The sequence below is a fragment of the Hetaerina americana genome, unplaced genomic scaffold (genome assembly GCF_022747635.1).
Source record: "Hetaerina americana unplaced genomic scaffold, ioHetAmer1.1.p SCAF_18, whole genome shotgun sequence".
Lineage (NCBI taxonomy): Eukaryota > Metazoa > Arthropoda > Insecta > Odonata > Calopterygidae > Hetaerina > Hetaerina americana.
The window spans coordinates 5,637,631-5,659,425 of NW_027286741.1; the positions used below are offsets into that span (position 1 = coordinate 5,637,631).

At 36.2% G+C, this 21,795-nt stretch overlaps 1 protein-coding gene across 1 annotated transcript; it reads right to left on the reverse strand.

Moving 5' to 3' along the window:
• Positions 1–2,405: 2,405 nt before the first annotated feature.
• LOC139687209 (uncharacterized) lies at positions 2,406–20,192 on the reverse strand. Its single transcript, XM_071584330.1, has 13 exons — positions 20,057–20,192; positions 16,874–16,916; positions 13,710–13,963; positions 12,407–12,582; positions 11,558–11,675; positions 11,113–11,172; positions 10,324–10,383; positions 10,128–10,230; positions 8,668–8,811; positions 6,387–6,517; positions 4,220–4,479; positions 3,811–3,915; positions 2,406–3,724 (listed from the first exon to the last, which is right to left on the reverse strand). Exons 1-13 carry the CDS (start codon positions 20,135–20,137, stop codon positions 3,574–3,576), a joined length of 1,686 nt encoding a protein of 561 aa, XP_071440431.1. The 5' UTR covers positions 20,138–20,192; the 3' UTR covers positions 2,406–3,573.
• Between the last annotated feature and the right edge of the window lie 1,603 nt (positions 20,193–21,795).

Below are 21,795 nucleotides of genomic sequence, written 5' to 3' on the forward strand. Positions count from 1 at the left end.
CTACATCAAACGCTCTAAGCAAGTCAAATAATACATCCATTACGTTTTGCTTGAAGTCAATTAGCAATTAAAAATTCATAAAGTCACGTGAATATATTTGCTGGGCAGCATTTGCGCAGTGAAACCATGCCCATAGACTGCAGATGCAAATAACTGTTGTGCCCCTTGATGTATTTTCCCCGATTAAATAAACAATGAATGCTTATTAATATCTTAACAGAACTTGACAGGACAATTAGTAACAATTATCAAGAAGAACTTATGAAGATGTCCTGACATTACTAATGCTGTCTCAAGTCTGCTGCTTATTCTTCCTCTGATCTACTTAGCCAGCCACTCTCCTCACTGTCATGGAATTCAGCATATCGCTTCTACCTTTCAATGTTTTCTCCATTCACTTTCTTTGTCTCTTTTATATTTCCCCCTGAATCTTCCTCTATTCAATCAGGCAGTTGCAAAGGGGTCTGACCCGGGTGGGGTGGCCATTTCAGTGATGCTGCCACATTAATTACATTTTAGTTAAGTAACTGGACACAACATCTCCGATATCATTTTCATGATAGATATGGATGGATGAAGACATAAATGCCAACATCATAATAAAATATTTAAGCAATAAAACAGGCATTTCAAAGATAAACAGAGGGTAAATTCCTAATGATAACTTGTTATTCACAACTGACAACATCACTTCTCTGGCAGCAAAAATATGCTGCTAGTATAAGTGGGATCCTCACGAAGTTGGATCGATTGCCAAATTGGATCGCTTGCATCGTAGAGGAGCTAGATTTGTAAAATGTTGCTATGATAAACTGAGTGGCGTGTCCAAAATATTAGAGCAGCTAGGCTAGGAATTACTCACAGAGTGAAGGTTAAATTACAGATGGAAGCTCTTTCATAAATTGAAAGGGAGTCATTTTAGTAGTGATTTTGTAAATGTATTATTACCCCCATCGTAGGCGAGATCATGTAAATTATATTAAAGAAATTAAGAGTGGAACAGATAGAGTTAATTTTCCCGAAATACATAAGGGATTAGAATAACATTGTTTGATTGGGGTAGGAGTCATATTTGGGTAAAAATTAGTCTTGAGTGTATTCACCCCCTGCCATGGCTTGCAGGGTAATAAAAAATCTAAAATTCTCCAAACCCTATGAGTCTGGGAAACCTAGCCAAAATAATTCACCCAAAGATTAGTGCAATAGGCGATGATGGTTCAGCTAGCTCAACTAATAAGAAGGCCTATATGTGTGGTGTGTGGATTTCCCTCGTCAACATGGTAGGGGGGTCAGTTTCTTTCCCTGTACCATCTGCAGGTTCCTGGGAGACCTGGTAGATGGCAAATCTTGGATAAACTGAGGATGCTCAGAGGCATCACCTGGAACAAAACCATGGCCCTCCCTGTCAGTAGCCGAACACTCCACCTACTAGGCTACCCCACTCCTTGGGTCCTGCAAAACTTCTTTAAAAATAAAGGTGTTAATAATATCTGTAAAAGCAAAGATACACTATGAGAGGCAATCACCTGCATATTCAAGCCAAAAAAAACAGAGCCCTACTGCCTTCATTACAGGCCCCCACTTACTATGGTTGATCAGATCACCAATGTATAATCAGGGAGATTAATTGTAGAACAGATAGATTTAAAATGTCGTTTTTTCCTCGTACCATTAGAGATCAAAGTAGATATGGAAGCAATCGCGTAGGAGATAATTAGAATTTGTAGTGTATATTAATAATTGTCAATATCCTGCATGTTATTCTTTTTATTTAATAGACCCATCTTTCTTTCTAACAGTTCTACAGCATTATTTGAATGTACGTATCCTGTTATTGAATATTGATGAATTTATGTACTTTCTTTTATGTGATTAAAATTTATCGAGTGCATGATCAAAGTAATATTAGCCTAGAGGGAACATGATTTGGTTTTGCAAGTGGTTTTATTATATTTAATGGGCGGCGACGAAACACCACATGCTACCGCGGTGGGTTAGCCCTCTAGTGATGTGTACTCAAACTTATTATTTGTTCTCCCCTAACTTATTTGTTGTGTTTTGTTAGGAGAGACAAGGGAATTGTCGCTGTGCCATTTGGTAGCTTTTTTCCATCCAAAACCTACTTAACAAGTATATTACCATTGATAATGATAAAAGTAAGGGAAGAGTAAGTTTTGAAGTGCATTCAAAGGATTGATGGAGGGATATTGATAGGTACGTATAGGTGTACAGATAGTTTTTTTTTCCTGAAGTGTCCAAAACTTAACTCTAATCAGCGGGCAAAAACAATTAAATAAATAAGAACATGCAGTTAGACATCACATTGACTTATAATGAAAGTCAAAAGTATATTTGAATACAGTAGAAATAAAATTATTTAAATTGAAATGCACTTGGTGCATACATTGATTCAGTCAGACAAAAATTTTATCTAACAATTTTAGGAACTAAACTTAAATCTAAGGATAATCTCATTGAGTTCTGTTCAATCTTTCTTGATCCATGCATTTCTCAATTTGATTGGGGGTGGAGTCACTGTACTTAAATTGTTCACATTACTATTTGATTTTAAAGGCATAAAGCAGTGTGGCTACCTTGCAGCAGACACGTTTCAAACACCTGAAACTGTTCCTGCCGGAAGTTGCATCAATTGCCAATGACATCTCACAAAGCGCTTTCTCCAGAGCAATATGAAAACAAATTTTATATTATTCACATCCTGAGCAGAGTGATATGGAAGCAGTGGAACAATGTACTATATCTCATTTCAAATTTGTCAAGTGAGCGAATATATATTAAATACTGCAATTTACCAGAAACTTGAGATTTAAACCGTAAAATTTAATTACAGCGCAAAAATTAGCCCTTAAATATGATGAACACCTCTTATCTTTGATTGGTTTTTTAACATTGAGATCATGAGTTACCAAAGTCTCTGTGCATGATTTGTATAAAAAATATCGGGAAGAGTTTTGGTAAAATAAATTAATTTCAGATATTGCTGCAATGCCTCAATTCTTCAAAGTGCATTTCTTTGAGAGCATTGACACACTTTTGCCCTTGTGGCTTTTCCACAACTCAAAGCCTGAAAGCATTGACACACTTTTGCCCTTCTTCCACAACTCAAAGGCTCCCTGGTAGGTGGATTCCGAAAGGTCTTTAAGGGTCAAGTTTCTTTGACAGCTCTTAGGGTCCCATGGTGGTATCCTTCAAGGGAGATTTTCCCTTTTGGGAATAGGCAGTTGTCTGCTGGAGCCAAGCCAGGACTGTAAAGGGTTGGGGAATCGTCGTGATGCCGTTGGAGGTCTTCGCAAGCAGACAATCTTGACTTTACTTTTCTGGTCGTCTGTCAAGACCTTTCGGAGAAGGTAAGTGCAGATCTTTTGCATCACCAAATTTTTCTGTGATAGTAGTGTGCACATTGACATCTTATCAATGCCAAGATTCGATCTGCAATCATGCACACACTTAACTGATGGTCTAAATTCAGCACTTCACGAACACATCAGGAAAAAATTGCTGTCACTACTTTTTATTCAACCCTTGTAAGATATCCTTTAAAAACGAAAACCATCATTCACTATAAACTTTCAGCATTTGATCCAAATAATTTTCATTCTTCCTCTTAAATGCATTGAGCTCTTCTAAAGACTTTGTAAAACCCCTGTAAGCGTCACTCCTTGTCAGGTTATCCATTTCGATGGTAGCTGTCACAGGACTAATACTGAAATTGAAATATATGCACATGAATCAATGTCTCTCAATTATTTCCTCTAGCTGCATTTGAATAGAATTAATTTTTTTACTTACACATTCATGGCTGTCAATAGCTTTTCAAAGTGGTCTGGCAACTTATACCTAGTGAAAGCTGTTGGCAGAAATTTTAACTCGACTTCATCACTAAAGTCACTGATTCTGGAATGGAAAAGTCGTGGCTTTATCAGAAATTATGAAGTTGTGTTACATGTGATGGAAATAGAAAATTAAGGTTAAGTGGAATTGTGAAGAAAAGATTAAAAGAATTAAATAATTTGGTGAAAATGAAATAATTTTTATATTGTTATGTTAGTAAATAAATATCTAATAGTATGACTAATCTAATATTTACTAGTCTAGATGTTTAATCGAATTAAGAGTTGAAATTTTAGATTCTTTGGTGTGCATAATGGCAAACCATTTACCAAGTGAAAAAAAGCATGATAAATGAAATAATACTTACTGCACAGCAAATATTTTGTGGTAAACATCTTTAGAAACATCTCTGTTGATTTGAGACAAGCCATACATGAAGAAATGATCCAAGAAATCAGGTTGATCATATTGACACTTTGCGTGTGCAAGGAATGCCTCCTGCTGAATATATGCGCACTGGGTCATGACAATAATTGTGCGCAGTCTAGTTGTTTTGATGAGTGTCTGAAACCATTCCTCTGGTCCATCAAGAACTTCAGGACAGTGTGCATCATAGCAATCGTAGACCTGTTGATAAAAGAGAAATCATCTAATAGACTATATAATATGATAAGCCAATGGAGAATTCAATGAACACCAATGAGACCCAATTGAAACCGAAATCACCTACATGTGGTCAGTGGGTCAAGAACTTAGAGAGGAAAGAGAGGGGGATCGTGGTGGTGCAGTGGCTAATGTACTGGCTTCCTCCCGAGAGGGCCGAGGGTTGAATCCTAGAGAATCCCTTTTCCCATCCATCCCTAATGGTACAAATGACATCAGCTGTTGGTCGCCTTCTAAAACTACTACTACGACTATGGAAGAGGGATATAGTTTCATAAGAGTCCATTTTGAGGAAAGGAAGAAAGGCAGGGTTTATGCGACCTCTTCCATAAAAATATGACATCTACATCTACATAATGCCCCGCAAGCCGCCGCAAGGGCGTGTGGCGGGGGGTATTAGGTCACCAACCGTAAAAAGGAAAAATACCACATGCAAAAAAAACAACAAGGAAAATTACACCCACAGCAGCGCACACACTCATGCAAAAATCCCTTCATCCAATACTCATGCAAACACATATACCGCAAACCAACAAAAAAAAAACTGCACCCCAGGAAGCAGCACGAACGCCATCCTACAACACGGAAGCCAGGACACAACAAGAAAGAAATTGAAACATCACTACCACATGAAAATGCACCACAAAACAGTCTACCCGCCAAAGAGTCTGTAAAAGGCAGGGAATGCGACCCAACGTTGCAGGTAGCAGGAATTTCCCCCCGCGGAGAGGGACAAGGGATTGAAAGGGAAACTTAAAAACAGATGAACAGAACAGGAATGAGGTCATTCGGAAAGAATGGGTTATTATAACAAAACACACAAGGTTAGTGGAAGAGCATGCATTTCCATAGAACTAATTATTATTTAGACGCTGAGGGTGGCAAGTGGAATTTTTGCTATCTATAACCCTGCAGTTGCTATCCCGTATTGTCCGTGGGAAGAAGGAGTCCTTGAGTCGGCTAGTTCTGGCATCTATTTCCCGAATTTTATATGCATGATCCAAGCGTGGCAGCAATGCGATCCAAGCAATGACAAATGAGAGTGTAATGGGAAAGGTTGAATAGTACAAGTGGCATTCATGCATGAAGGCCATGAAAACATTAAACAAATATGTTTATGTTCACACACAAAATTAGGCATTATAAATGAGGTGCAAGTACTTATATCGTATTAGTCAGCATCAAGGTGCTAATAGTGATGTATTTTGGTACACAATACATCTCATTCTTTTCTTAAAACCATACTCAGCCAGCATGATTTTATTAAGAGAGTATTATATTAGTTTCTCATTAGAAATGAGACCGACTCTTTGATAATTTCCCCTTCCTCCTCTCCTTTAGTAAATGTCAATGGAGTAATTTTGGACTACCTCATCGAGCACTGCATGGAAGACGACATGCTAATGGCCTTATGCCTGAACAGTTTTCTCATTGTAACCGTGCATTCTTTCCCTACATTTTTTCTTTTCTGAGGATCTTGTGAAATCCAAAGGGAAATGCTGGATGATATGAAGCAAGGTTTGGGTGACCGGGTAAGATTTGCTTCAGAGGACCTATGAAGGTGTAAAATTGTGATTTTAAAATTTTCTTCAAATTTCCCTGGTTTTCCTAAGTCATGCATTTTTTCTTCACATTCTTGCCACTTATTTCATGGATTCTTTTATGAAATTAAAGCTCCATAATGCTTTATCGGCAACAAAGTTATGCAAGGATTACTGGTTAACTCATTTTTTTATATATGTGGTCGACTTTTCTGACTGTTCTTTTTTACCATCTCTGGATTTGTTCTTAAAGTAGAAACAATTTTTTCTTATAGACCAGAGCCACCATTTTTTACCTCTACATTCTAATCACACTACATATTTACATACCTGCATTTGATAAGATGCTTCTAATAATGTTTTCAATGACTTCATCAGTTCCATGAACTGTGGGCAGTCGCGAGGATAAAGGAGAAGTATATCAATGTTATTGACAATCCATGGAATGTCAATAACTTCATCTGAAAATATTCACAGAAACAGTCGGTTAATTAACTGATTGTTTAATACTTTGAAAATTTATCTTGCCAAGCAATAGCCAGATATATAGAAATGCAAGTACACTGCAAAACTGTAGACAATGGCTTTTTTTCACTATGTTGACATTATTTTAACCATTATGTAATAATGAAGGTTAATTAAAATCATGAGAGCTGAGCTGTCTGACACAGTTTAGACTGTGAATTTTCATCAGACTGGGAAAACATTTGTAACTTAATATTAGTTTTTTTGGTCTGCTTTTTAGGTAGTTTTTAGATTGACCAAAACTAAACACCCCTACATTTTTTAGCCTCAGGTAACAAGATACGACCTGCAATCCAAACGATGTCCAACTCTTCTTCGATTATGCAGATTTCCTTACTGCCTCTGTTCTGTCCAATGTGCTTACCACATTCCTTCCCCTTACTTGCCTGCCTTACATTCTCCCCTCTTATCGCAGTCTTCAAAATTCCATCACCTATGCAAATGCTCTGCATCCACTTTTCTCACCTTAAGATTTCTCCAAACCATCTGCTTTCCTTCCCCACCATGCCTAGTTTTTTTTTAATTTGTTTCGTTTCTGTTTATTTTACCTTTTCCATCCGTCTCTATCCCCACATCTATTGAAAGCCTCGAAATCTATGCCCATTACTGTTCCTCAATTACCATGTTTCCCCTCTGTACTCAATATCAAAGTTTTGACTAGTCTCTTCGTAAAATCCTTGATCAATGTCCTTACCATGGACTCCATTCTCCTTCTTTACTTCTTATAATTCTTCTTTTTATGCCCCAAATACTTTGATCATTTTAGTCCAAAACACTTTCAAGATAGGTAAACCATTCCACCTACTCTAGTTTTTGCCTTTGATTTTAATGAACTTAAAACCTATCACAATTATTTTCTAATGCACTTAGTTATTATTGTAACAGCTTGGCCAACTGGCTAACTTAAGTTAGATCATTTGCAAACCTAACTGATTTTATGACTTCCCCACTGACGTTCACCCGGTCTCCATCCCTTCCCATGCATCCCTTACCATAGCCTCCACATATACGCTAAAGAGGAGCTGATGGTAGTTGGCTTCCCTGTCTCACTCTTCCCCCCTCTTTTGCAGTAACATGGCCCATCTGGACTCTCCATCCACCATTCGCACCCAAACAGTCTCGAACATGCGTAGGTTGCTGATAAGTTTCCTACACCTCCAATCTATTCATGCCTTCTGTTTTGCATTCATTAACTCTGCCTACTCTACCTTGTACTTTAATATATTGTACACATTCTCAAAGTCCCTAACAAATTCATACATCCTGATTGTACCTCATGTTCCTCTATATCACTACTTTGGCATCATGTGTGAGTCTCCCCTTCCTCAACCCAAGCTGATCATCTAACTTGGACTGTACTTAAATAAAATATCAAGGACTTAATAGAACTGCAAATTTATTCCAGAGTTTCTAATGTTGAATAAAATGTTGTTGATGAGATGTACGACAACAGTATGAAATTGAACTGCAGGAAAATAATGGGAATCCTATAGAAAGATTTGTGATTTAACATTGATTTGCCTCCGTTGGCTTGGACTTTTCGAATTCTTCTCTTTTGTTACTCATTGATCTATCTCTTAGGATGGCTCCAGTCCCCCCTTAATCCCCTCCGACCTCTCCCTAGCCATGCGTCTTTACGCGATCAACTCCACAATTTAAACTGTAGTGAAATACATTCATTTATTTAGCATTAATCCGGAAACAGTACTGCTTGGCCTTTAAATCAATATTTGATATTGATGATTGATTGATTGATATAATAAATGTCATGACATATCAAAATTGATTGAGTCAAATAAATTAATCCTGTCTTCAATTGAAAATTGCATTAATCTTATTCATTAAATGAGTTTATGCAAATTAAAATTTGCCAGTGAAGGTCATCTTCTGAGTTATATAAAAATAGTCTGAGAAAATGAAGTGGGTGTTGTGAGCTCATTCAACCTCAGGTCATTTGTCTTGCACCTCTACAACCTTAAAGGTCACTCTGGTTAGGTTATTCAAATTCGATCATCATAGCTGCCCCAATCAATAGACAGTCATTGTGGCCTTAAAATATATAAAATTGAAATTGTAATACTTTTACCACTCCTCGCTATGGTGGTAGAATTTCGATTCCTCCTCAGGATCAACAAGCCCAGACCGAATATCAGAAACACAACTAAGACCAAAACAGCTATGAGAAGTGGATTATTATTTTCATCATCCCGTTCCTCTGCTGCATAAATAACTGTAAAATAATTCACAAATTAAAAAGGTCAATAGCTTCCTTGGGATAAGTTCTTAAAAAATAAAATTAATCATTAATTGAAAATTTCAATTCCGCACAACGTGCTATTGACAGTATATGTGCTTCTGATTTACTATTTTTTAATTAAAACAGATTACACCTTGAACATTAACAGGCAATTCTGCAGCCCTTTAACATGAGTAAACCATTATTGCATGACAATATATATTAATGCTGTATAAATTCATTTATTAAAAAAGTAATGTAAATGCTTATTGGACCATTCAAAGTATTACAACATTGAGCTGTAATGTACTCCTCCTCTTATCTATCATAGCCGCTGACACCCTTGCAAAAATGTCCCTCTAATACCCTGTTAAAATGAAGTGGGTGAAGGTCATCTCCTGAGTTATATAAAAACAGACTGAGAAAATGAAGTGGGTGCTAATGCTGACTCTTTAATGTCCTCCACTCAGCAATTGGTGCACTTGACAATTTTCCTTTAATTTTTGGGAATATAAGCAAATCTAAGGGGGGCCGAATCTGGTGAGTTGTTCCAGGTTGGTTCGTTCGTGGTTCCAGGACTGCAACCATGATTGGTCTTCCAACAAATTGGTCTCTCTCACACGTAGAATGAGCTTCTTTTCACAAGACACCCTCTGTAAACTCGTCTCTCATCATTTCAACAAAAGTCCGGTTTTTTTCCCCTCTTTTATGGGGAAGTCAGTCATAGCTTGCTGATTATCTAAATCATAATTTAATATTGGCAATTGCAGTATTGGCAGTAGTTACAAATGGAACTTGCTCGAAAACCAGAGCTACACATAATATTGTCGTGGGTAGTGAATATGATTGCATGACCGAGTGAATATCAATCGCATCATCAATCATCACACAACAACAAGTATGCAGACTTTGTCATGCCTCATATCTTGACTGTATTTCCTTTGAGGAACTGGTGTCCATATCAGGGTGGATATGCAAAAAATATGCAAGGAAGACATAATCCACTGGCTTTCAAACATAGTTATTTGACTTCTTCCTTGCATTCAATTTTTTGAATGTGCAATAAATATTGATAGCTATACTTGACTTTGATGCTCTAGATATCATCTACATAGAATCTAAATTGGACCAATTAAGTATGCTACTTAAAATAAGGCTGAAATGGAATAATTCTCTGGATATCCAATATAGCATGTGCATAACTGTTTGTGTAACATGTTACATTCAGTTACCTGCTGGCATATCACCCTCAATTACCATGGATAATCCATGCTCTGAGTAGGAGTGGAAACAATTCATGACCTACTCACCATATTCCCTCTCTCTCCAGCAAATACATTCAGCAACCCTGAGTGACGATTTGCTGTTAATCCTTGTTTCTTCATCGCAATGATCCTCATTTGCAAACAGAACCTGGATGTAAACCCAAGATAAACAGTCATGTGAGTGGAAATATCTGGTGCATTGCGCATCATTAATGAGGTAAAGTGAAATTTACATACTTACATATAATTGATATGCTCTTTCAGGAGTGTCATTCAATGTGCATGAAATGCCTTTTATTTTCTGGAAAAGAGATAAGAATTATGGAAAAAATCAAGACAGCCACACCAAACACTTATTACCTTCAACATGTGATACATTTTGCTATTAGTCACCAAAGAAACAAGGAAAACAAAATGTCACTGACCTCCTTGACTCGTCCCAACCAATCACTAGTGATTGTACATAAAATCATGATCAATTAGTTTTAAATTTATTAAATTGTTTGTGATATGCTATGACACTGAAAGTTTTCATAACAGTTAATGCATAACTTTCCAGAATTATTTAAAATGAAGTCCAGTTTTGCAGATGCCTCATTTGGTGTGTGAAAACAAAAAAAATATTCCAAACCATAGCAAAACAGACAGTGTCAAGTATCTAAAATAGCTGGAGAGGACAATTTCTCCTCTCTACTGTTCAAATGTATTGTGAGTGCTACAAATTTAGTGTGCCCCCTAATCATTGGTTTTGAATATCTTTGTAAAATATTGAATTATCATAATCTTTATTCATCATTAGATTTATAAATAATAATTGCATATTTGTGTACCAATTATAACTATAAAATTCCCAAAAAGTAATCATTATTGTTCATTCAGTTACTTAAGATCACCGGTTACTTCTTTGTAAAAGTGATAGACACTTATAACCAGTGCTATTTCACTACTTTTCCGTAGACTGTTCTATATGCCTTTTGAAAGTTACTTTGGATTCTTGAGCGTGGCATTGGATTTTAAAGGGGCTACTTACACCAATGTGCCGAGGTTCATCTTTCTCCCGAGTAACATTACATTCATTGTTTCCAGGGTGCTGTTTGTATGTCATTGTGGAACATATTTGACACAGATGTGTTCACATGAAATTAAAAAAAAATAATATCAATGAGGAGTGGCAAAACGGAAAGGAGGATGAAAGAAAAAATTTATAATTATATTGCTGGAAGCTATAATAAATTCAATATTCTGCCACCTACTTTTGGCTATGGAATTAGGTTGTCTTTTCTTAATAAGGAATTCCTGACAAAAGTTGATCTTGTCAGAATTTGGTAGATGCTGTCATTTACTAGTAATGAGTAATGCCATTGATGCTTGCTTGCTCCTTAAATACACTGAAGGTGTATTTAAAGAGCAAGCATTTAACCAGATACTCAATTGTACGCTCATGCATAATTGGATATCATGCTCATGGAGCCTACCTCATAAAGAGATGGATTCAATTCTACCTCCTTCACTAGGGTACTATTTTGGTCTCGTAAATAAAGTACAACGATGGAGGTTGGTGTTGTGAATGTAAAATTAAAATTCACTGTGCTTCTGAAAGAAATATAAAAAAGAGCAAGTATTTAGAAGTAACTTCATAGACATATTACATAATTTCTTTTATGGACACGCTCTTTGATACAAAATTCAAGTTCATATATTGAATTTATAGGTATTGAAAGAAAAAACTAGATTGTGGTGTGTTTGTATTTTCTTTTCTTGCTTGTGTATGGCGATGTCTTTATTGCTTGGTAGAATTAAATGAGTTCATGAGCAATGATCACCGAGTTGGAGAAGTTAGTAATTTCCATCTGCACTACATTGGGTGAAAAAGGGTAAAATCTTAAGTGGTGAAATTTACAACAATTTACCTGTAGTAACAAATGAGTGGGCATCTATTTACATGAGCATTAACAGTTTGAGATGATTTGAAATTTTAGAATCAAAGGAATTTGATAATACATGGTAGACAGGCCTGGCCAAATTGTCTGGTAATATTTTTTTAAACCGTTAACTCGGACAGTTTAAAGGAACAATACTCAAAGTCTGGTTAAACTCAATGAGATATGAATATGTGCATATGAGGAGGTTTCAATTCCCTTCTCTGGTTTCCTTATCAATTTTGGCATGTAGAAAACAATGCAGCTACAATTTTTGCCTAGCAGTATCACTCAGATTTGAATTGAGGATGACCTCTGTTGGAATAAAGGTGTATTCCATAAATGTCCAAGAGGAAGTGAAAAACATTAAAAGGATATGTTCTCACAACAATGCAAATTCCATACCTTTTAATACTAGGTGCCTCTTCATTTATAATTTCACTTGCCCAGAACTTGTTGAAACTTGTACTTATGTTGAAAATGGGAAATTTATACTCCTGCCAGCCACTACTGCTAATGTGTCTATTGACTTGCAAATAATACTGACCACTATTTATATGGTAAAATGTAAATGGTGTCAACTGAAATGTAAATAATACATTGTTAAGCACCATTCTCTGATGAAATAGACAGTTTTAGGCTTTACAAAGTGGAATTTTTAAGTGAGAAAGAAATGATACTAATTGTGCTGATTCCGCTCAAATATTTTTATAAACATGACCCAGAGTTTTGGTATTGAATTTCTTTGAGCAAAGTTTGTCTCACTTCCTCCTCTATTCTTTTGAGCACTTTATTTTAAAAATGACCCTCAGTGCTGAATTTATGCAGGAATCTTGTGTAACAGCTCAGAAACATGTGATTTACATATTGCATGTACTCACATACATGTATCAGCATATGATTTATCAATAATTAATTTTATTAAAAATTTAAACTTCAATAGTAGTTGGAACAATAGCTATTTCCAAACTACCAGAAGTACTTGGTGATTACTGTGTATCATGATTATACAGAAAATTGAATTTTAAGCTCAGGGACAATGAGTGGGATTTAAAAATCAGGAATTATTATATATTGTTCTCTCCTGGCTCAATTAAATACATCTGTTCAGTACCTTGACCCTGTTTACAATGATATCAATCAGAAAGAATGGAAAATTGACAAAGACTAGTATCCCAAATTAATCTCCTTAACTCATTTGTCTCTTTGAAAATATTATATATATATATATATATATATATATATATATATATATATATAAATATATATATATATATAAATATATATATATGTATATATACATATACATATATATATATATATACATATACATATATATATACATATACATATATATATACATATATATATATATAAATATATATATATATAAATATATCATATACATGGGTCGTGGTAGTCCAGGGGGTAGAGCGTTGGACTAATGACCAGAGGGTCCCAGTTCGATTCCTGGGCAAGGCATTCTGGGCACCTGCAGCTCCACCCAAGCTATGTAATTTTTCGGGTACCCGATCTTCCTGGGAAACCATAACTGGCACAGGGAAAGGAACTGGCCCCCTATACTGATGTGTGAATTTCACATGCCATAGGGCTTAGTACTGGGTGAACTCTACCATCACCTTCCTAACCGACCTTCTGGTTGATTACTGTATTTAAAATGGAATTATTACATGCTTTCAGCACCTACCTTTCCACATATATTTGGGCACTTATCACTTTCACACTCAACCCTCCTGAAGGTCTTCCATGAGTGCCTGTATCCCACTCCATTTATTGCACAGTGCAAGTCATCTGGCAATTTTTCCATCTTCACTAGGATGACGTCAAAGCTTGAGTATCCGCAGGAATTGGGTGGCAATTCAACTTCAACTATCACTACCCCACTGGCACTGCCATTTCTTAAGTGAACTTCATAATTCTTGCTTTTGTCACAAACTTGATCTGCAACAACAAAATTAAAATAGCATATCATGCAGGTACATCACACTGAGAGTAATGATAAGGAAGGGAAAGAGAGCGTATTGGCTTGAGCTCAGGGGCATCTCTTTTCATCATGTGGGATGTGGTGTCATCTAGTGATAGGCACAACTATTTTAATGATTACTCTAAAGGCTTCCGCTATGTCCATCTGATGAAGATTTCATGCTGCTTCCAGGAAGTACCATTGCCTAGCTTGGCTTGTTGAACGACAGTTTCACCCCAGTCCTGGAGGCATCTTCAGTTTGAAGTGATCTGTGATCTTTGTTACAGTTCAGCCGCAATATATAGGAGATGCTGGGTGGCCCGTAGCACTCACATTGGTTGTTCCTGGGTTGTAAGGTGGAATTACCCTTTTCTACATCAAGGTCAGGGCGGTCAAATCCTCACAGTTGAAATAATTTGGATTTTTCATTAATTCTACCGCTTCTCTTATGAGTCTTGAGAAGTAGCACCAAAGGGCCACAGATAAGAAACCGTTCTGACTCTCGGCAATCAGCAAACATGGATGGACGGAGCCAGGAAAAACGATTGAGTTTGACCAAACAAAAGCGCTGGCCAGAGGAAAATGCTATTTCCCAAGACTCATTAGAGAAGTGGTAAAAAATAATGAAAAATCCAAATAATATCAACCCTGAGGGCAGCTACACCCTGAGTTTGACGTGAAAAAGGTAATTGCACCTTACTGCCAAGGAAAAATCAAATCAGAGCACTCTGGGCTGGCCAGTGTCTCCTAAATATAGCAGCCAAATTACAAGGATCACTTCTACCTGAAGACTGGACTCCAGGACTGGGGGCGAAACTGTTATCCAACAAGCCAACCTACACGACGGTAATTCCCGGAAGCAGTATGGAACCTTCATTTTGATGATTTAAATGCTGAGACACATTGAGTAGAACCGTGACTCACTTCAATTCCTAAATACAATAAGAATTATTAATTATAAACTTACTGAATTGCACATGTGTAGGCAGAGTTTCATGGAGAAAGGTTATAAATGCCATGCCTATCTATTCAGGTGCAAGATTCATCATTATTCTCTAAAATGGGTATTTCAATGTGGTTTCAATGCACAAAAGAGATATTCCTCCCCTTTTGCCATGCCTAGCATTTCCTTGTGTATTTCTTTTCCTTTCTGTGCATTTGTAATATTGGAACTGAAAAAAATTAAGACAGGAAGTGACCACTGAAGAGAATAGTGTAATGAAGCATAATAAATGGTATTATGAAGGAAACACAGAATAACAGAAGTTTGATTTTTCAATTAGAAGAACAAGCTAAACTGAAGAAGTCTCTCTGGATTCCTTACTTAGCATTGGGGAGTATATTATCTTCAAAAAGGCATCCATTTGAGAAACTACCTTGAACTTACCAATTTTCCATCAGCCCAAACTAATATATTTAAGATTACTTGATAAAATTATGTGCAGAGGCCAATTTGAAGTACTACCATCAAATATTTACTTGCAGTCGAGTTAATTTTTCCGAGGAACCACCAAAGATATTTTAATATGTATATGGTCATTATGTGGTTTGGTGTTTTTTGATTTTGTGAATCATGTTCCATTGTGATATAAGAGATTGGACATAGTCAGGGAAGCAAAGTCTTGTGGTGCCAAAGATTCCACGGTACAGATGTAGGAGACTGTCTTGCTAGATGTATTACAGAGATGGTTGAGGGTGAGCAGGCAGACTAATCAGCAATGATTGAGTAAGTTTCTCAAAACTCATGATTTTTTCAATTCAACTCATGAGATCTTTTGTATGGATTAGTTGACCTTGCCAGAAAAGATATGGCTAAAATGAATTACACCAAGTAAAAAACTACAGATATTTTGATTATATACTACAGGGTTCGTCCGGAAAATAAGTGTACTGACTCCTGGGCTGGGCACGCCGCTCCAGGTGCGCCCAGCACCGCTCTGACGGGCTGCGATTGGAGGGGGGTATGTTGGCAAGCGACGCTGAAAAAGGCAGTCGGCTCTGAGCTGTGGTGTAGTGAGGAGCTCTGTTAACGCGAACCTCCACACTCGACCCACGTCACGGAACGCGATGCCAAAGTTTTTGGAGCAGCGTTATTCCATCAAATTTGCGGTAAAGCTTGGGAAATCGTCTACCGAAACTGTCGGTATGATTAACCAGGCTTACGGGGAGTCAGCCATGTCCAGAAACATGATCTTTCGGTGGCACAAGATGTTCGTGGAGGGCAGAGAAGACGTCGACGACGAGTCTTCGAGAGGTTCCCGATGATGCCTTCCCGGGAGCGTTCCAGGAATGGGAACGCCGCTGGAACAAGTGTATCGACTCACAAGGGTCCTATTTTGAGGAATATTAGCTTAAGATATGTAAAAGTGTAATAAATTTTTTTTCCTGAGCTCAGTACACTTATTTTCCGGACGAACCCTGTGAAAGACATCCTCCATTTTATGTCAAATGAGATTAACCCATCAAGCGCCAAAGTTGCTGTGACAAATTCACTGAAAAATGCCAACGAAAAAAAATTCCAAATCTCTTGGAGAGACTTTTCTCGAAGGCTATGAAGTTAAAAAAATAATTGAAAAATTCTTATTTTTTTGATATGCTTTATTCTCTTTTCTAGAGCCTCATTATCTAAGTTTCTTTTCCTTTAAGAAAGTTTTTATAAATAATAATTTTTTAGTGGAAATTTTTCATTAATTCCGCATTTCTCTTTGAAATAGCTAAGTGATTTACCCTAAGAATTAATCAATTATTTTGGCACTACAAGTGGTAAAATAAGTGGGCATGAACTTTAAAAATTGTCATTTCAGTGACTTAATAACAATAAGCTAAATTATTTCTGTATGACAGTCAAGTTTGCATCCATGCATGAAAAAAAGGTAAAATGTACTAACCATAGCTTGTATTCGTCCAGTAACATATATTCTCTGCTGTAAGCTGAAAGATGAAGGTATTTTTTTTTTTAAATTACTAAAATGTGAAAATATGTATGTGATTACCGTAATCAGAAAATTGTCATCTGCGACAACTTAGTTTCTGTTAAAATTGACCAGAGACAATCAAAAATTACATCCCTGGTTGTATTACATATCCTCTCTTTTCACAGCTCTTAATTATTTGTAGCATGGACTACCAACACATTTCCAGATTACAGAACAGACTTATTGATTTGTTGGCAATTTGAATCACCCATTTAATTTTTACTTGCATTTGAGTTAGTTTTTCTGTGGAACAACCAAAGTTCCCATGTTAAAATATGATTTGGTTCATAGTTTCTTGATTTTGTGAATCATGTGCCATTTTGATATAAGGAGAGGAAGAGAAGTGGCATTGGTCAGGGAAGTCGAGTCTAGCAGTGCCACAGATTCCACGACAGGTATTTAAGAGGATGTTTTGCAAGATCACATTCTCAACTAAATAAACACAGGAGGTAGGGTCAGGTAATGTGAGGTCAGAGACTTAATGAGGAAGTCATCAGCCTCAGGTTGCCCTTGGCTGATGGGACCCTTAACCCTTGATTATAACTCCATTTTGGGGTGGAAGGGGAACCAAAGAATAGTGAATCAGCTGTTTATAGGCATTAACCTGACCCTACAGGTATACAAAATATGTGTTTGCAATACTTGAACATAATTCTGATCCTTGAAAGGATACTTGTCTTGAAATAAACTAGTTAAATTTATATTGTGCAATGTGTACAAAAAGTGTAACCAACCACATTTCACTTGAATTGGCAAAATGAAACACACGTGTCTTTTAGCCCTTTAAGCACCAAAGTCTCCGTGAGTGACACTGATGCGCTTTTCCAAAATTGCTAGCGTCACTCTAGGTAACTGTTTTCTTGATGGCTGTAAATGTGAATATACATTGAATAATTTCTTTTGCCCATAATATGATTCATTGTACTTAACCTTGTTTTATTAGTTCCGTTAACCTATTCTCAAATTGATACAAATTTTGAATTTTTTCACTTACTTATATATTGCCCCATTGATTCTGCTGTAATTTTTTCTTTCATTTTATATGAGCCTTTTAATTCCATTTATCATTGTAATAATTGTCGAAACACTAAACAGAGTGCATGCAAATAAATCTTTTGCTAACGGACATTTTCATAACAGCTTGGCAGAGCCAAAGAATTTCTTCTAGCATCACAGCGGAGTAAATCCATTCTCTCAAATCGATAACATGGAGCCTCTTAGAGGCATTTGATGCCCTCATCTGGGGAAGATAGAAATGTATTATGGATATGATACAAGTGGGGACCTTGTATCATCTAATGGTGAGTCTTTTCCATGAGGTGAATTTGGGGACTGCTGAAATTTTGAAATGCTAGGCTCCATTTTCTGCCCTTTGACAGAGCATCTGTCCAACATTCGACCCCCTCATCTGGAGAGACATACCATCTCATACCTCCTGACAATAAGTCAGACTTCCTGAATTAGGGAGAAGTTGTTAACTGCAGAAATGTTTAGTCTCTCTCTTTCTCTCTCTCTAAGCAGTATTACAACTTCACTGCAATGAGTTTTTTGTGTAATTGCTTCTAAGCACAATTCTTATAAAAGAATAGTATGTCCTCTATGACACAGAGAAGTTTCAGGATAATATTATGAGTAACAGTGTTTTAACTGATATTTTTCATAAATTCTGCATTTCTCATTGAAAAATAGCCTGGCAATTTGTTCACCAAATGGAGAGATTACAGAGGTCACTAAATGGGTTCACATGATTTAAAGATGTTTATGAATGAAGTTATCAAATGTGTACGAGGGTACTATATCCATAAAATTTCAAGGCTATGATTTGTGTGGTAATATTATTGGTCAAAAATAAGGTACCCAAAAAACCTTTAGACCTAAGTCTTCCTTGGATTGAGATGCCACTTGTGTTGGAATTAGTAAATCATGGCATCATCAGTGGTATAATCAAAACCCTCAAGTAGCTATCAACCTATCTCTACAAATGCTAGTAAATTTATGGTGATCTATAGTACACCTAATTGCTCTATTGATTTTTAAATTTGTCAAGCCTATAGAAAGGTTTAGCCAATTGAGAATGGGGAATGAAGGTAGGTAAACAATTGCTCAATTAGTTTAATATCTACAATGGATAAAACAACAATCACTGGTTCATAAAGGATTGATTTAATAGATAATTCCAGCTGATTTTTACAATTTTTGGGCACCAGTTTCCGTGTCAGGAATCCTAGTTAGCTACTTATGCCTTGAGCAATAATCCTAGGCACTGGATTTCCAAGAATCTGATTTGTTTATCAGTCTTGTATTCAACCCTTTCCAAAAATAATGTATGAAAATAAAACTAAACAAAACCAAAGCTCATGCAATCAGCTTGGCAGATCCGTTTTGGGTGAAAGACCCTAATTTGGGAGGAGGGGCAGATAGGGATTAGAGATACCCTACGAGAACCCTTTGTGAATGACTTGGAATGCTGCATGGTCTCTTCAGAGCAATGGGGGACTGATATACATTGCATGGGCAAGAATCCAAGAACGGCAGGAGTGAATGGGCATGTGTTCCAGTGAGATGTTTCAGGTTTCCCTAATCGAAGCCTCTTCCAGCCACTATCCCTTTCCTCCTCCAATCCACTTCAACTGCTCATCCTCCTCTTAATTCACCATTTCCTAAATGCCACTAGTGCTTGTTTGCGCTGTTATAAGGATCCACTTTACCCTTGCACAATACTTGATACCAAAGCTATAATTGCATTCTTTCATAAAACCTTTTCCCATTGACGCTGACAATCTTTGCACTGACATGCGCTAGGCATGGATGACAAGGTATCGTGTACAAGTAGACTTATATATGATATCTACTGTTATCAACTAAAAATTGATAGCAATGATAATTGAAAATATAATTTTCAAGAGCCATAAGAGTATTTTATGATTCCTAGGTGGTAATATGTGTTGTATAAAGAGCATAATCTGATAAAGACTGTCAACTTTGTATGTTGTTGTTGACTATGGAAAGTGACTCGTTAATATATGTTTCATCAGCCACTAACAAGGCAGAAAATTAATTATCAGTTATACAGTTACGTTGAGAGGAAGCACTCACCCCAGTAGGTTCATTTCCCAAGCTCTTTGCATTTGGCGAAACCAAAAGCAGAAGGCTGATAAAATAATTGACTAGAAGCATCTTTTGAAGTTAAATTACAATTTCTGTAGCAATCCTGCCATTAACCTCATTTCAGATGTCCCTGCAACAGAAAAATCATTGTCATTACCAAGATTAATAAATGACAAAGACAAATGAGTAGGAGCTAACAAATAAAACCAATTCATAACTATTTTGATTGATACCCTAGCCTTTAAAAAAACATTCACTTCCTAACAGTATGTACCAACGAGGAATTAGAATAAGTGGCTAGCTGTAAAAAATTATTAAAAATAAGAATGGAAAGTTCTTGGAAATTATTGACCACATAATACTACTAAATGTGAAATAATGGAACAACTAAAATAAGATGACAAATATTAGCTACTTTGAATAAAACAGTGAGCAAATAAATGATACTAATGCTTTACTATTGCCTTATCTACTCCAATATCACATATGGTATCATTCTTTGGAGCTCCTGTCCTTTCTCCCGAGTAATATTTAAAATGCAAAATAAGGCTATCTGCATCATTGCATCTAAACCTCCAATTTCATCCATATGTCCAATCTTTCAAGATCTTGGACTCTTGCTTTTCTCATCCATAAACATCTTATTCAATGTAACATACTTGAAACAACATCTGTCAGACTTCCATGCAAATTCTCACCACAGTCACCATATGAGCTCCCAGTCAAACCTACATATCAAATATAGTCCAGTCCTAGGCTTACAGCTGTGATTCAAGTCAATGGAACTAAACCTTTATAATGAATCACCCCAGAAATGCAAAGACATGGGAGATGTAACCCAACTTAAAATACAAATAAAAAAGTTTTCAACTGAGAAAAATTATTAGCATGTGTCTGGAATTTTTAATGATAAAATTTAACGAATGTGTAAAATAAAACCAATGAAAAGACATTTATATCCGTTGCTGTACACCAATCCTTGAGCAAATAAAATTATTATTATTATTATTAGCTGTTAGCGCATTGGTAAAATTCGAAATTACTAGGCTTTTATTAAGCAATAAATAATTAATGGAAGAGTAGACACTTGATTTATTTGGTCCAAAAAAACCCTGATTCGTTCAGTAGAAAACATTATCATATAATGTATAATAATGTAATATTTATTTCAAGAAGGACCCCCTTTATGCTGGTATTAAAATTTATAATCATTTACCAGCAGGCGTTTAAGATACCAACTTTTATCAGATGTTTAAATCTAGGTTAAAATTTATTTTAATCAAGAATTGTTTTCATGATCTAGATGAATATTTTTTTCAAGGTATCATAAGCAGTAGTTTTACTATCACCATTTCTCGTATATATACATGCACACATATTTTATCTTTAGTGTGACATTTCTTACACTTTACCATTGTGAAAAAACAAATCGAAATAAATAAATGAACTTTGAGGCAAGTGGTAGTTCTTTTCTTTATGTATTTTAGCTTCAGAGAATTTAAAAAAATTTATTTCACTGTCATGCCTTTTCAACTGGTAATAATTCCAGATGCGTATGGCGTGAGGGTTATTTTTTAAGTTAGGTCCATTTGGCGATTAAAAAATATACCCATTAAAAAAGTTAGAAAAAGATTCTGGACTCTGCTCTTCATCATTCATGTTTATTTGGCTGTTTTTGAAGTCTCGACACCAGTGGCTAACCTATCTTTTGCTACTTATTGTAGGTC